The sequence below is a fragment of the Brassica napus genome, chromosome C9 (genome assembly GCF_020379485.1).
Source record: "Brassica napus cultivar Da-Ae chromosome C9, Da-Ae, whole genome shotgun sequence".
Lineage (NCBI taxonomy): Eukaryota > Viridiplantae > Streptophyta > Magnoliopsida > Brassicales > Brassicaceae > Brassica > Brassica napus.
The window spans coordinates 52,603,812-52,616,814 of record NC_063452.1 but is presented as its reverse complement, the minus strand read 5'-3'; the positions used below and the strand labels follow the sequence as shown (position 1 = coordinate 52,616,814).

Here is a 13,003-nt window from a genome sequence, read left to right as displayed (position 1 = left end):
CTCTTATTTTCTTGTCTATGTTCATGTAATATTGTTAGTTTATGTGTTTCCTTGTGTGTTTTTGTTTCAGGGGTTGTATATCTGCAATCGCCGGCTTATGACTTCGGGGTTGTATCTTTAAGCCGACAGCTCTAGTTTTTGGTGTCGCTCATTACGACAGGCGGATTCGTTGTACCATGCCTTTTGACCAATCCAGTTTGAAATCAATATAACAAAAGATGACAAACAAAATACTCACAAAACATCACATTTCAAAATACAGTAGATCTTCTATAAATTAATACTCGATAAGTTAATAATCTTTACAAATTAATAAATTTCGTCGGTCCCAACTTGGACCGGTTCAAAATTTGACACAAAATCAATAAAATAATAAGATAATATATTTTTAGAAAATTCTATGTAAATATATGGTCCCATTAAAGTTATAAATTAATAATTTATATGTATACACATTTTATATAAATAAGAACCAATTATTATACTATTTGTTTTATATTAACAATAAAATTATCTTTATATTTCTTAACACTTAATATTTTTTGATAAATTTAGTAATATTATATCTAAAACTACATTTAAGTTCTATACAATATTTATTATATACGCCAAATAATATTATAAAATTAATATAAATGTCAAATTTTAAAAATAACAATTAATGTCTATACATTAAAATCAAATATTTTTCTTATCTTAGAATAAATATATCTTCAAATAAGAAATCTAAATAATAAAACTTTTTTGGATTAGTATCTTATAAATTAATAAAATTTGAAAATCTCAACTTATTAATTTATAGAGGTTCTGCTGTTTTTTTGTATTTTGAGAATAAGAATCTGAACAGTTTACATAATGGGACTGGTAAACTTCTCTGTTATCGTATTGGTCCGTACTAAACACGTTCTTCACTTGATAGTCGTCGTTTTGAACTTTTTTTTCCATATTTTTTTTCTGGCTCAAGGTAAATGTTAAAATCTTTATATACATAATCATCCCTTTTCATTAAATTAAATTATTTTAGTAATCAAACATCATTATTTTTTATTTTGTTTAGCAAATCAAATATCATTATTTTTTCTTTGCAAATCTCAAGATAAGCTGAGTAATAGAAGACAACACGTGTGTCCTCAAAAAGTTACAAATTTTTAATTTCAAATAAAATCCCAAATCTTTCACATTATCCCCAATTGGTCACTCACTTCTCCTTCTTCATCTCACTTCTCTCTCTGTTTCACCTTAACGAACTCGGAACACGAAGACCAAACTAACTTTTAGTATCAGAAATGATAAAGCTTAAGCACTTGAAGACATCAAGAACCATCCATGGCCCTCCCGTTGGAGCTCTGGTGAATCACCAGCGAGAAGAACCATTTAAATATCGATTTGATGACTCAATTAACACTGTTTCCTTTGGTTTTGTAGGTACATACATTCTCATCTTAATGCTCCTCGACACGGATATCTTCGAGAAACTGACAGGAACAACTACTAACCCAGATTCCTCTTCTGATCGGATCCTTTTGGGTATGGCGTCTCGGGTAGGGTTCAGTGGTGCAGCATCTAAGCTCGGTTATCGACCACCAAAGGCAGGTACTTTACTTGTCGCATTTTGTCTACTTAGTTATGTTAAGTGTTGACACATTTTTGGATTATCTGATCTCTCACCGTTTTCAACTATTAAATTGACATTATAGCGAAGCTGGGCGATCAAACCACAAAAGCCCATTAATCACAAAAGCAAAAAGGGCGAGGTAGCACATAAAAAAAAGAGGTGATGTTAGCACGGTGAGAGAATGTAACCTCAGCGTGGACAACATCCAAGGCAAACAAATCACGGGAATGTTCACTGCTCTTCCTTCCCTTAGTCTAACCTCAACATGTAGATAACAAAAACACAGAGAAAATGTCTTACCATACCCATGAAGCTTTGTTTAAGCCTTACTCTTGGTTGTTGTCCTTTAGGGCTTGGCATGAGGGACATAGCTGAGTCAACGCCTCTGGTGCCCCCAAATGTGATAAGCAAAATCTCCTATGGGCTCCATAATCTCCTATGCCCTCTTTTCATTAAGTCGGCGTGAAATGACGGGAATGCCCTTCAAGGGTGGGAAAAAAAAATTCGAATTTGGGGTGGATGGGTTGAGTTATCCGGTTTCGGTCGACGGTTTGTAATTGAGAATTCAATTCAATTGAAACCGAATTCAATTGGAATTCAGAAAAAAAGAAAATCAAAAATTAAAAGAAAAAAAATTGTTATCCCGCAGCTCGAGGAAAGCTCCAGCTTGCAGCTCCTCTCCCTCTCGAGAAGCTCGTTATTGTCTCTGGTTGGTTCGCAGCTCCCTCCCAGCTACTCTGTTGTCGACGTCGATAGCTACTCCGGCGACGCCGTCGGACCGCAACGTTTCCACCGGCTAGCATTCATTCGGAGAGGTCGTAATGCAGGTTAGTTATTCTCTCCTCAGCGAGCTGCAAGATATAAATTGGATTTAGGGTTTGTAATTGAAAGTGTTGAAACGGCATTGATTCTGGGATGATTTGGTTGATTTGTATATGAAATTGTTATGCATGGGGGTGCGTGAATTGTCTCGATTGTGAGTAGCTTTGCACGGAGATCTCTCCGATCAATCAATCGTACATACATTTGAGTTCTTGTTTAAGCATTAAGCATTACTTTGTATAACTAGGTATAACAAGTAGAACTGATAATTGTTGTAGAGTAGGTAAAACTTGGTAAAACTGTAGACAACTCGGTAGAACTAAGAATTACGGGTATAACTAAAACTTTATTCTTTTGTTCTTACAGGATACAATGATGAAATATGCGAGCGTCTATTTCAAATTCAAAGGGGAGATCTCTTGTGTAACCTTGAAGACAACTGTGGAGGATATAAGTTTGGCAATGCTAGAAGAAAAGTTGTATAAAAAGCTTGTGTTGGATGAAAGTAAGGTAAAACTGGCATTGAAGTGCATGCCGATGGTGTATGGATCTGAAGAACATCAAATTATTCGTGATGATGATGATCTGTTTGGTTTCCTAACAACCGTTGATAAAGACAATCGTAGATCTCTCTTGTTAGTGGAGGAGACGAGTATATCGGATCAGTTAGAGAAAGTATCGAGAGTGGGCATAAGTTCGTTTGGTATGAACTACGAAGTGTTGCAGGGAAATGATGATGTTTATGATGAAATCAGACCTAAGGCCATAACTCTGTATGTAGAAAATGGTCAAGCAAATCAACAGAAGGAGCTGATAGATGCAGAGAATGATTTTATGGATATGGACACCGCAACTGGGACAGACACTGCAGCGGAGACAGACACTGCAGCGGAGACAGACACTTCAGCGGAGACAGACACCGCAGCTGAAACGGACACAGTAGCTGAAACGGACGCAGCAGCTGAGACGGACACCGCAGCAGAGACGAACACCGCAGGTGAGACGGGTATGGGTGCAGATAAGTATGTTGAGCAGCCACCTATAAAAAAAGCTAGTCAGGTTATAGAGGATTGGGAAGACGGTTTGGGTCTGTTTAAGTATCAGGAGTTTCCAAGTAAGAAAGCACTTCAAGAGGTGGTTGATAGAGCTGCATTTGGTGAATGCTTTTGTTATGTTATCAAAAAGTCGGACTGGAGACGATTGGTGTTAAAATGTTGTGAAGCAACCTGTAAGTGGGGTTTACGAGCTGCAAGGATTCCACAGACTGAATTTTTTTCTGTTAGGATTACACGGGTGTGCATACATGCTCTCAGTCTAATCAAAGTAAAAGCAGCAACATCAAGAGGAAAGGCTCAGCAAAATTAGTTGCAACTTTTCTGAATGAGGAATATCCTGGAAAACTGAGTACTCCTGTTCCGAAAGATATCATGGATCTTATAAAGTTAAAACTTGGTGTAACAATATCCTACTCCACAGCCTTGAGAGGGAAAAATCTAGCTATTTCTGAGTTGCGTGGTGGTTCGGAAGAGAGCTACAAGATGCTATATAGCTACTTGTACATGTTAGAGCAGGTCAATCCGAGAACAAAAACATGGGTGAAGTTGGATGAGGCAAATAAGTTCAAGTACCTCTTTATAGCTCTGGGAGCTTGTATTGAAGGTTTTGCAGCCATGAGGAAGGTGATAGTTGTGGATGCCACATTTTTGAAGAATGGATATGGTGGTGTACTAGTATTTGCTAAAGCTCAAGATCCTAATCGTCACCATTATTCGCTTGCGATTGGTGTACTCGACGGTGAGAATAATGCTAGTTGGACATGGTTTTTCGAGATGCTCAAAACTGCTATACCAGACTCTTCTGAATTAGTTTTTATGAGTGATAGAAACCAGAGCCTCATCGTGGCTGTAGCTAATGTGTTTCCACAATCTCACCATGGCCATTGTATATGGCATTTGTCTCAGAATGAGAGAGGGCATGCTTGTAACACAACCAAAGCCGTAGTCGGATGGAGATTTATGGAGTTGGCTAGGTGTTACACGTTGGCTGAGTTTGAGTCTGCTTACGCATCTTTTAAGGTGAGATATCCTCCAGCGTACAAGTATTTGGAGGAGCATACTGATAAAAGCACATGGGCTCGGGTTCATTTCCCAGGTGTCAGATACAACTTGGACACTAGCAACAGTGTGGAGTCAATGAACAGTGTGTTTAAGGACGCCAGGAGGTATGCTTTAATACCATTGTTGGATACAATCATCAAAAAGTTTTCTGACTGGTTTAATGAACATCGGAAGGACTCTGTGGCTGGGTCGATTGATACCAAACTGGTTCCTCTTGTCGAGATTCACTTGCATGAGCTATGGGGCAAAGCTGAGAAAACACAAGTGCGTGAGCTTAATAGTTATGAGCTTGAGTACGAGGTAACCGACACTGATAATGGGAAGAATTATGTTGTGAACTTGATAGCGAAGAGCTGTACCTGCAAGGTGTATGATTATGAAAAGTATCCTTGTCTGCACGGACTTGCTGCTTACTTATATTTCCTTGAGGTTGAAGCTGCTCCCGGTCGTCGACGTGATATCAGGATAGAGTATCATGAGTTGTGCTCGAAATATTACTGGACGGAACTTTGGGCATTGGCTTATTACAAGACCATTTATTCTGTGCCGGACAGGTCTGAATGGAATGTACCAGATCACATCAAAGAGCTTCAGATCATACCTCCGGATCGCCTCAAGAGGAAGGGAAGGAAAAAGAATAAGAGGAATCCATCTGTTGGGGAACGACGTAAAAAGACACAAAACATAAGGCGGCCAAGGCAAAATTTCGGTTTCAGTTGGCTGTTGTTTGGAATGCGTAGTAGTAATCCCAGTGAATCAAACTAGATCTTTTGTTCGGATTTTATGGCTGTTGTGTTGTTTGGTTTTGGTACGTTGCTTTTGGTATGTTGCTTTTGCTTATTTTGAAAACATTGGTAAAACTAAGTAAATCTTTTGTGGAATAGACCCAAATTTTCTCCTTTAAACCTCTAATAAATGAAATAAATACTGTTTATTGTTCACCTTTTCATTCGATTCGATCTCCTCTCTCTCTCTCTCTCTCTCTACTCTCCCTCTCTCTCTCTCTCTCGACTCTTCTCCTTCTCGGTACAAAATAGTGAAGATGCAAGGAGATGGTTCGGGATCGTCAAGGAGAAGGCAAAATGGTCGGAAATTGTGTTTATGTGGCTTAGAGGCAGTCATAACACAAGCTTGGACAGACGAGAACCCATGGCGACGATTTTATGGTTGTCAGTGTTTTAAGGTATCCCATCTGATTATAGAACTAGAGATTCTGATGGGAAAATAGCTTTACAATTGAAATTATGGCAGGAGAAAAATGGATGCAAGTTCTTCGCATGGTTTGATGAAGAGGACGGGACATTATGGCAAAAAGAGCTTTGATTGAAGCCCGGGATGAGATCCGAGAGAAGAGTAGAGTGATTACACAGTTAAACGAAACAATTGCAGAACTGAGAAGCAATTTGGAGAAGATAAAAAATGAAGAGGAAATTGTTAGAAAGTTTGAAGAATTTTATGTTTAAGCGATCTTACCATGTATTCTCTAAGTTTAAGTGTTTGTTTTACAACATCTGTTTAAGCGTTTTGGCAGTTATGTTTAAGTGTTTTGGAACCTAGGTTTAAGAGATATATTGGAAAACCGTGGAAAACTAGTATAACAAGGTGTAACTATGATAGAAATTGGCATAATCCGAACTACATAAGTCTTAATACAGAAACACATTCACCAAAAATGATATAGCAGATACTGCTTCTGAAAATAGATTAGTGAAGATAACAAAAATTTACAAACCACATAAGAAAAAAAACTCATCGTTTCATGAGAAATAGATCAATGAAGATATGCATTGTATATAGTCTTTCCAAGAGCACTTTGTTAATAAGATCAGCATATAAAGAAGTATTCTATAGTTTTCATGATTTCAAAGATATTATTGCACTAATCATATATACTTACATGGTAATGCAGAAAAATGACAAGTAAAACTTTCTTTACAAATTAAAATTAGACGTAAAACTAAAAAATGTTGAAATCACGAAAAGTAGAACTATGAAGAAAATTGGTAAAACCAGAAACTTCAGTATAACTAAGAGCAAATATTTCGGAGGGAGAATAAAAATTATTCTTGCGCCTAAACGAAAAAAGGCAAAATTTTCAATTATTTGGGTCAAAAAGTAGATTCCCTCTGCTCTTTTATCTGGCCTCGTCTCATCTTCTCCTCTATTTTCCCAGACACTTTTTCACTTCCCCAGCACTCTCTCTCTCTACTCTCTCTCACCATTCATACACTCTCTCTTTATCCATTCTCTTTCTATTTTCTCTGAAGCTCCACGGTTTTACTCTTTCCCCTTTACTGAACATGACTCATCCGTATGAAGAGATGAAGGAGATGAAGAAGCTGAAGAAACACTACGACATGTTAGGGTTCGTTTGGGATGCCCAATATGGAATTCCTACCCGTTCCCCATGCGGTGGTGAAATAATGACGAATGTTTCTCCAACTCCGAAGTACAAATCAGATTTCGATGCCTTGCCTGGGAGTAGGTACTTCACCTGCAAGAATTATGAGGTAATTTCCGCTTATCTTTGTCTTCGTTGTAAAACTAAGGGAAAATGAGATATACTGATTGAAACTCCGTAATACGTAGAGATATCTGGTTATACTCTGGGTATCCCTGGGTGAAACTGTGTTATACTCTAGGTGAAACTGTGTTATACTCTGGGTATCTCTGGGTGAAACTGAGTTACACTCTGGTTGAAACTGATTTACACTCTGGTTGAAACTGTGCAGGACGATGGGTTGCACTTTCGTCAGCCATGGGCTTTCGGTGTTCAACAAGAAGTGGAGCGCCTAAGGGGGGAGGTGAAAGAGTTGGCTGAAGAGATTGCTAAGCTTAAGAGGCTTATTACCTCGACCTCCCGTCCATGAGATTCTCAATTCACAAGTTCAGAGTTCATGTGCTAAAAACTTTGTCTTCCCTACCTATCTATTTTTATCATTTCGGTTAATACAAGTCTTTGTTTATTAAGACTTGTGTAAGTTTATGTGTTCAATCTTATGTTATGCTCAAACTTATGTTATGTGAAGCACTCTTATGTTAAGCACTCTTATGTTTATCAATTGGTAGTCTATGTTTACACTTTCATCATGAACCATTATTCAAATAAACTAATTTCCTAGACATTATCAATAGGTACTCTCTTAAACTGATTTCCTAGACTTTATAAATTGGTACTCTCCTAGGCTTTTACTAGCTCTTACTCGACCTACACAATAAAAGTAAAAGCATCCACAACAAAGATCGCATATATAGTCATAACATAGTTAAAAGTTCTAAATCCACATCACAAACAAGAAACACATCAAAAGACATCGTTTGTCACTTCATAAAAAACATAAAAAAAGTTCTAACACACCAAGCAAGTTCTTCACTCTACTTCACTTCTTCCTGCGTTTCTGTTTCTTTGCTTTCCCTTGTGCTGGTGCTTCTTCTTCTGCTGCTTTAGCTTGTGCTTCCTTGACAAACTCCTTAAGCGGAGCCAATCTCCCATCCAATTGGTCAACCTTCTTGTCAACTGTCCTCATCAGTTTCATCGTTCTTTTCAGCAACTTCATAACATCTCCCAGATGAATCGACTGCTCACCTACTTCTATTCCATCCCCTGCTGCAGCTTCACTCTCTTCTGCCTGTTTTTGGCGCGCAGCTACATCCTCGTCATGCATGTCTTGAAAAAAGACCTTATAGCCTCCATCCAAACACTTCTCCCAACTCTACACAACTATATCAGATTCATCAACATCGTCTTCATCTTCCCAAATGTCATCCAAGAGCCTTTCTTCTTGTGGAGTTCTGGTGGGGATGACGTTGTCGATATCCTGTCACAAAGACAATTAATTTTGAAACTTAGCAACACACGCCTACCTTAGTGAGTCCATTGTTCCGTTTCTAGTCCTACTTTAGTTCTACCATAGTCCCCTATCTAGTCCTACCTTAGTTCTACCTTAGTTCCCTATCTAGTCCTACCTTAGTTCTACCATAGTTCCTATCTAGTTTTACCCTAGTTCTACCATAGTTTTACTTTAATCCTATCCTAGTTCTACCACAGTTTTACTCTAGTTCTACTTTAGTTCACAGGTAAACTTACGGTTGTGTTAGACAATTCCTTGTTTATCGCAGAAAGTGACACCCCTGTCATTCCATTTCGTTTGAATGAGGACTTGCACATCCTCGGGCAGTTGACATCAGCTCCTTCAACAGGTTCTCTGAACACCATTCCTAGCTTAGGAATTGCCTCGAATGCAAGAAGCTATTAAACACAACATTTATAAAATACCTTCAGTCAATCACAATAGCAATCAAGTCATTAATGGGATTTTGCATACCTCTAGTGGAACACAGAAACCTGGAAGCGGCCATAATGTATTCTCTTTCACCACCCCTCCAAAATGCTTCATTGTGTGAGACATCTCCTTCAGCATGTAATCATAGGAGAATCTCCCCCATGGAAAGGACTGGCAGTGGTCAAGATCATCCAATGCTCTCTGGAACACCTCCAACACATGATTAGCCTTGTGTCCAACCTTCGTTTGCGCAAAAACAACATAAGATAAGAAGAATAGAACCGCCATCTTCAGTATGTCTTTGTGGGGTCCCATGTTCACCAGCTTCTTCTTAACATCCTCCAACCTTCTAAGTTCTCCTTCCTTGAAATGTCGATCAACGAACTTCATCCCACCAAGGTTTTTGTAGCCGAGAGGATAATTGTGGCAGAATAGCTCAGATATCAAACCGTGTTCCCTCAGCCCATAACGGATGGCAACACCATTCACAATGAACCACACTTCTCTTCGCCTCTCGCTACCGGCAGTACGCAGCAACAACATCCACATTCCCTGAATCCTGTGGTTGTTCTCTCTTTTCATGTGGAAAATGTGTCTGAATTGAGGATGCTCCGTGAACCAGTTCCACTCCGCTTTAGACAGCTTCGGTTTCAGTTTGCTTAGCGTCTTAATCGCGCTAGCTATCATGCACCTCGTCCCTAGCTTTATTTTTTTCTTGTACTCAGATGGATTGAAGAACATTCTGGTTGGTTTGATTGCCTCAGATGCCTCATTTCCATCCAAATCCTGCAAGTTATACCAAAGTTATATCCAAGTTATACTAAAGTTATACTAAAGTTATACTCAAGTTATACAAAAGTTATACTAAAGCATATCAAAGTAATACCACGGTTCCGTTTACAAAATTTCAGTTTTCCTATATTGTACCAAAACTGACAGTTTTTCCAATAGTTCTCCTAGTATTACTAACATTAACCCACTCGATTTACTAGCTCTCCCTAATCATCTGTTACGAATTAAATTCAAACTAATTGATAATTTGTTACCTGAGGTTCAGGTGGATTCCCATTCTCGTTTGCTTCCTCTTCTCCATCTCCATTTGCTTCTTCTTCTTCCGAACGTGCACTCACTTCGTTCTCTCCATCTAGAGGTTCTTCTTCAGAATCTTCATTCTACTCGTTAGAACTCTCATTCTCTCCATCTGGTTTTTCTTGTTCTTCTTCAGAACCCTCATTCTCTTCATCTCCAGAAGCGGTTTTCTCATTCTCTTCATCTCCAGAAGCGGTTTCCTCATTCTCTTCATCTCCAGGACCTTTGTTCAGTGTCGTCGGAGCAGCTTCTGCAGCCACATTACTTGGCTCTGTTATCTCCGCCGTATTCTCCGTTCAGTCCTTTCTCGTCTTCTCCGTCGAGACATCCGTCGTTTTCGTCTTCTCCATCAAGACATCCGTCGTCTTTGCCGTCGATTCATCCGTCGTCTTTGTCGTCGATTCAACAATCTCCACCGCCCTCGTTTCACTCTCCTCCGTCGTCGTCTTCTCCACATTTTCTCCGGACTCCGTCTTTGCAAACTTCACTCTCGGAGCCTCTTCCTTCGTTGGATTATCCTTCCTCTTACCCCGTCACGTTTCGACCACCATCTCAATCGGATAGATTTCACCGGATTCTATCTCGATTCTCACCGAATCAAGCTCGATTCTCACCGAATCAAGCTCGATTCTCACCGAATCAAGCTCGATTTTGGAAACTAGGGTTCTTCGGAACCAACCGAAAAAGAGGAAAAAGAGGGGAGGAATGAGTTATAAATTTCGACAAATTGGATCGAGGAAATACAATGAGAGGGTTTGCTAAAACCGACAGATTTGGTTTGGTTTTGAGGGATTGGTTCAGTTGGTTAGTATGGTTACACGGTTAGACGATTCGGTTCAATTGGTTTGCCCATACAAACGGGTCGGGTCGGGGCAGATGAGTTATACCCTGGTACAACTTGTAAATACTTCAACTATTCCCAGGGTTTTATGTCATTTCCGTATTTTCCTAATTAAAGAAAAATTATTTTTCTTTTCTGTTTATTAGAGTGTCTAAGAGAGATTGGATTATCACATTTGGGGGCAGCAGAGGAGATGCCACGACATAGCTCTCCCTTCACACAGAAAGAAAGAGTATGAGGTGTAAGTGTTAATGGATGGAAGCTTGTTGAAGCTAGAGGCAAAAATCCAGGTGGAGTTGACTCAAGTTAATTCTGAAGATCATTCATCATTTGTAAAAGTTTGTTGAGATAATGGGTAGCATCTGCAAGTAATTGATGATCGATCTATATGCAAATGACATCCAAATCCACTAAAAATGCTAGAGTTTTTAGCTCAAGCCATATAAAAGCAACAAACATGACACAAACTTCTTTTCAACGCTAACGGCGATAAAATAAATGACGAAGACAAAGCCCTTAAGCAGATAATAGAGAAGTAATTACCTCTGTATTTTTTTTGTACTCTAAATCAACATAAGCTCAACGAGAACACCATGAATTCTTGAACACTTGCAAAAACCAAGAGACATCAATTACCCAATCATATACTCTCGCTCAGATATGTATTTGTTTTAAGTATTCACACTTTATTTACCAACTAAGCTAGGCTATGAATAACAGAGCACACCGCAAATTCAATCAAACAATTATAGGAAACGTACAATTAGCTGGATCATAATCCTCTGGACTTTGGTGATTATGGCTGGTTGCCGACGTTTTTGAGATCTCTTTTAAGCCTCAGGAAAGATGAGAATCTGAGAGGACCAAAGCCTAGATCAGTGAGACTACAATTGGCGAATCCATCCCCTGATGTTCCTGTTGGAGAAACCCCTGATAACGTCGTGGCGACTGTCCACCAGTATCTCAATCTCACAGATATTGAGTCTCTCAGAAATTGATAAGGTCGATATTCATGCAGATGTCACACGAACCCATCTTCTTTGATTATTATTATTAGTGATATGTCTATTTGTGATTCGAAATACATAAATCGTCGTGTGTGAAAGAATAAAGATTCACGAAAGTCGAAGAGTCGATGGAGATAGAATGTTGAACGGTTTGACTCTCAATTGATAAAAAGAAGTTAAGATCCCAGATAGGAACAATTTTATTGGTTTGATTAATTAGTTGATGGAGCCCATATCAATTAAATTGAAGCCCAAATCTGTAGCCCACAAAAACTCATCAGAAACCAAACTCGTGATAGCATTTCGTAGGCATGGTCATTCGGGGTCCCAATCGGGTTTCAGTTTTGTCCAATCGGGTCTCGGGTTTTCGGGTTTATCAAAATCAGCCTCATTCGGGTTATACAAAAGTTTGGTTCGGGACTGGTTCGGGTTCTTTCGGGTTCGGGTCGGGGTTAGTAAATCTTCAAATAACCGGTACAACCCGATGTACTTTCGGGTTCGGATCCCAATCGGTTCTTTGGTTTAAAAGTACATAATTTGTATTTACTTTGTAACCAAAACACAAGTAAAACCAGTTCTTCGGTTTTAAAATACCTGATTTATATCTATTTTGTAACCAAAACATAAGTAAAATCGATTCAAAAATAAGAAAGAAACATCAAACGCGAGCATTCAAAATTAAACGAAAGGTAAACATAGTTATTGATAGAAATAAAACCAAATAAAAGAAAGCATAAAACAAAAACCAAGTTCTCATGAAATGAGAAACATTATTCAATGAAAAGAAAACCAAAATCTAAAAACTTCAAGCTTCAACCACCAACTTCAACCATCAACATTAATGTAATAGATAATTACTTTAGATGTTCAATAATTTCTTAGTGTATTTTGGATATATATTAGGAATTAAGATCATGTTTGATACAAGCTATTTTGGGAGATTTTGAATCTTCCGGGTTCTATCGGGTACCCATTTAGGTTCGAGTTCGGTTAAGATAATACCCATAACCCAAAATACCACAAAACAAGATCCAATCAGTATTTACGTCGGGTGCGGATCGGTTCGGATTCATTTTTATTGGATCGGGTTCGGTTCGGATTTTTGGGTTCGGTTTGTTTGCCCAGCCCTAGCATTAAATGAAACAGTGAGTTTCATTTCATCCGGACACGTGTCGTGCTCACAATCAACAACTTATCTAGCTGGCGGCTGACGTGGAGGTACGAAGAGT

The 13,003-nt window shown here is 38.8% G+C and overlaps 2 protein-coding genes across 2 annotated transcripts; one reads left to right on the top strand and one right to left on the bottom strand.

The window, feature by feature from the left end:
* Positions 1-772: 772 nt before the first annotated feature.
* On the top strand, positions 773-7,419 carry LOC111209917 (protein FAR1-RELATED SEQUENCE 4-like). Its single transcript, XM_022709967.2, has 2 exons — positions 773-7,064; positions 7,287-7,419. Exon 1 carries the CDS (start codon positions 3,865-3,867, stop codon positions 5,317-5,319), a length of 1,455 nt encoding a protein of 484 aa, XP_022565688.2. The 5' UTR covers positions 773-3,864; the 3' UTR covers positions 5,320-7,064; positions 7,287-7,419.
* Positions 7,420-7,776: 357 nt separating this feature from the next.
* Positions 7,777-12,693, bottom strand: LOC125592356 (uncharacterized protein At3g43530-like). Its single transcript, XM_048767352.1, has 3 exons — positions 8,880-12,693; positions 8,642-8,803; positions 7,777-8,372 (listed from the first exon to the last, which is right to left on the bottom strand). Exons 1-3 carry the CDS (start codon positions 9,576-9,578, stop codon positions 8,268-8,270), a joined length of 966 nt encoding a protein of 321 aa, XP_048623309.1. The 5' UTR covers positions 9,579-12,693; the 3' UTR covers positions 7,777-8,267.
* Between the last annotated feature and the right edge of the window lie 310 nt (positions 12,694-13,003).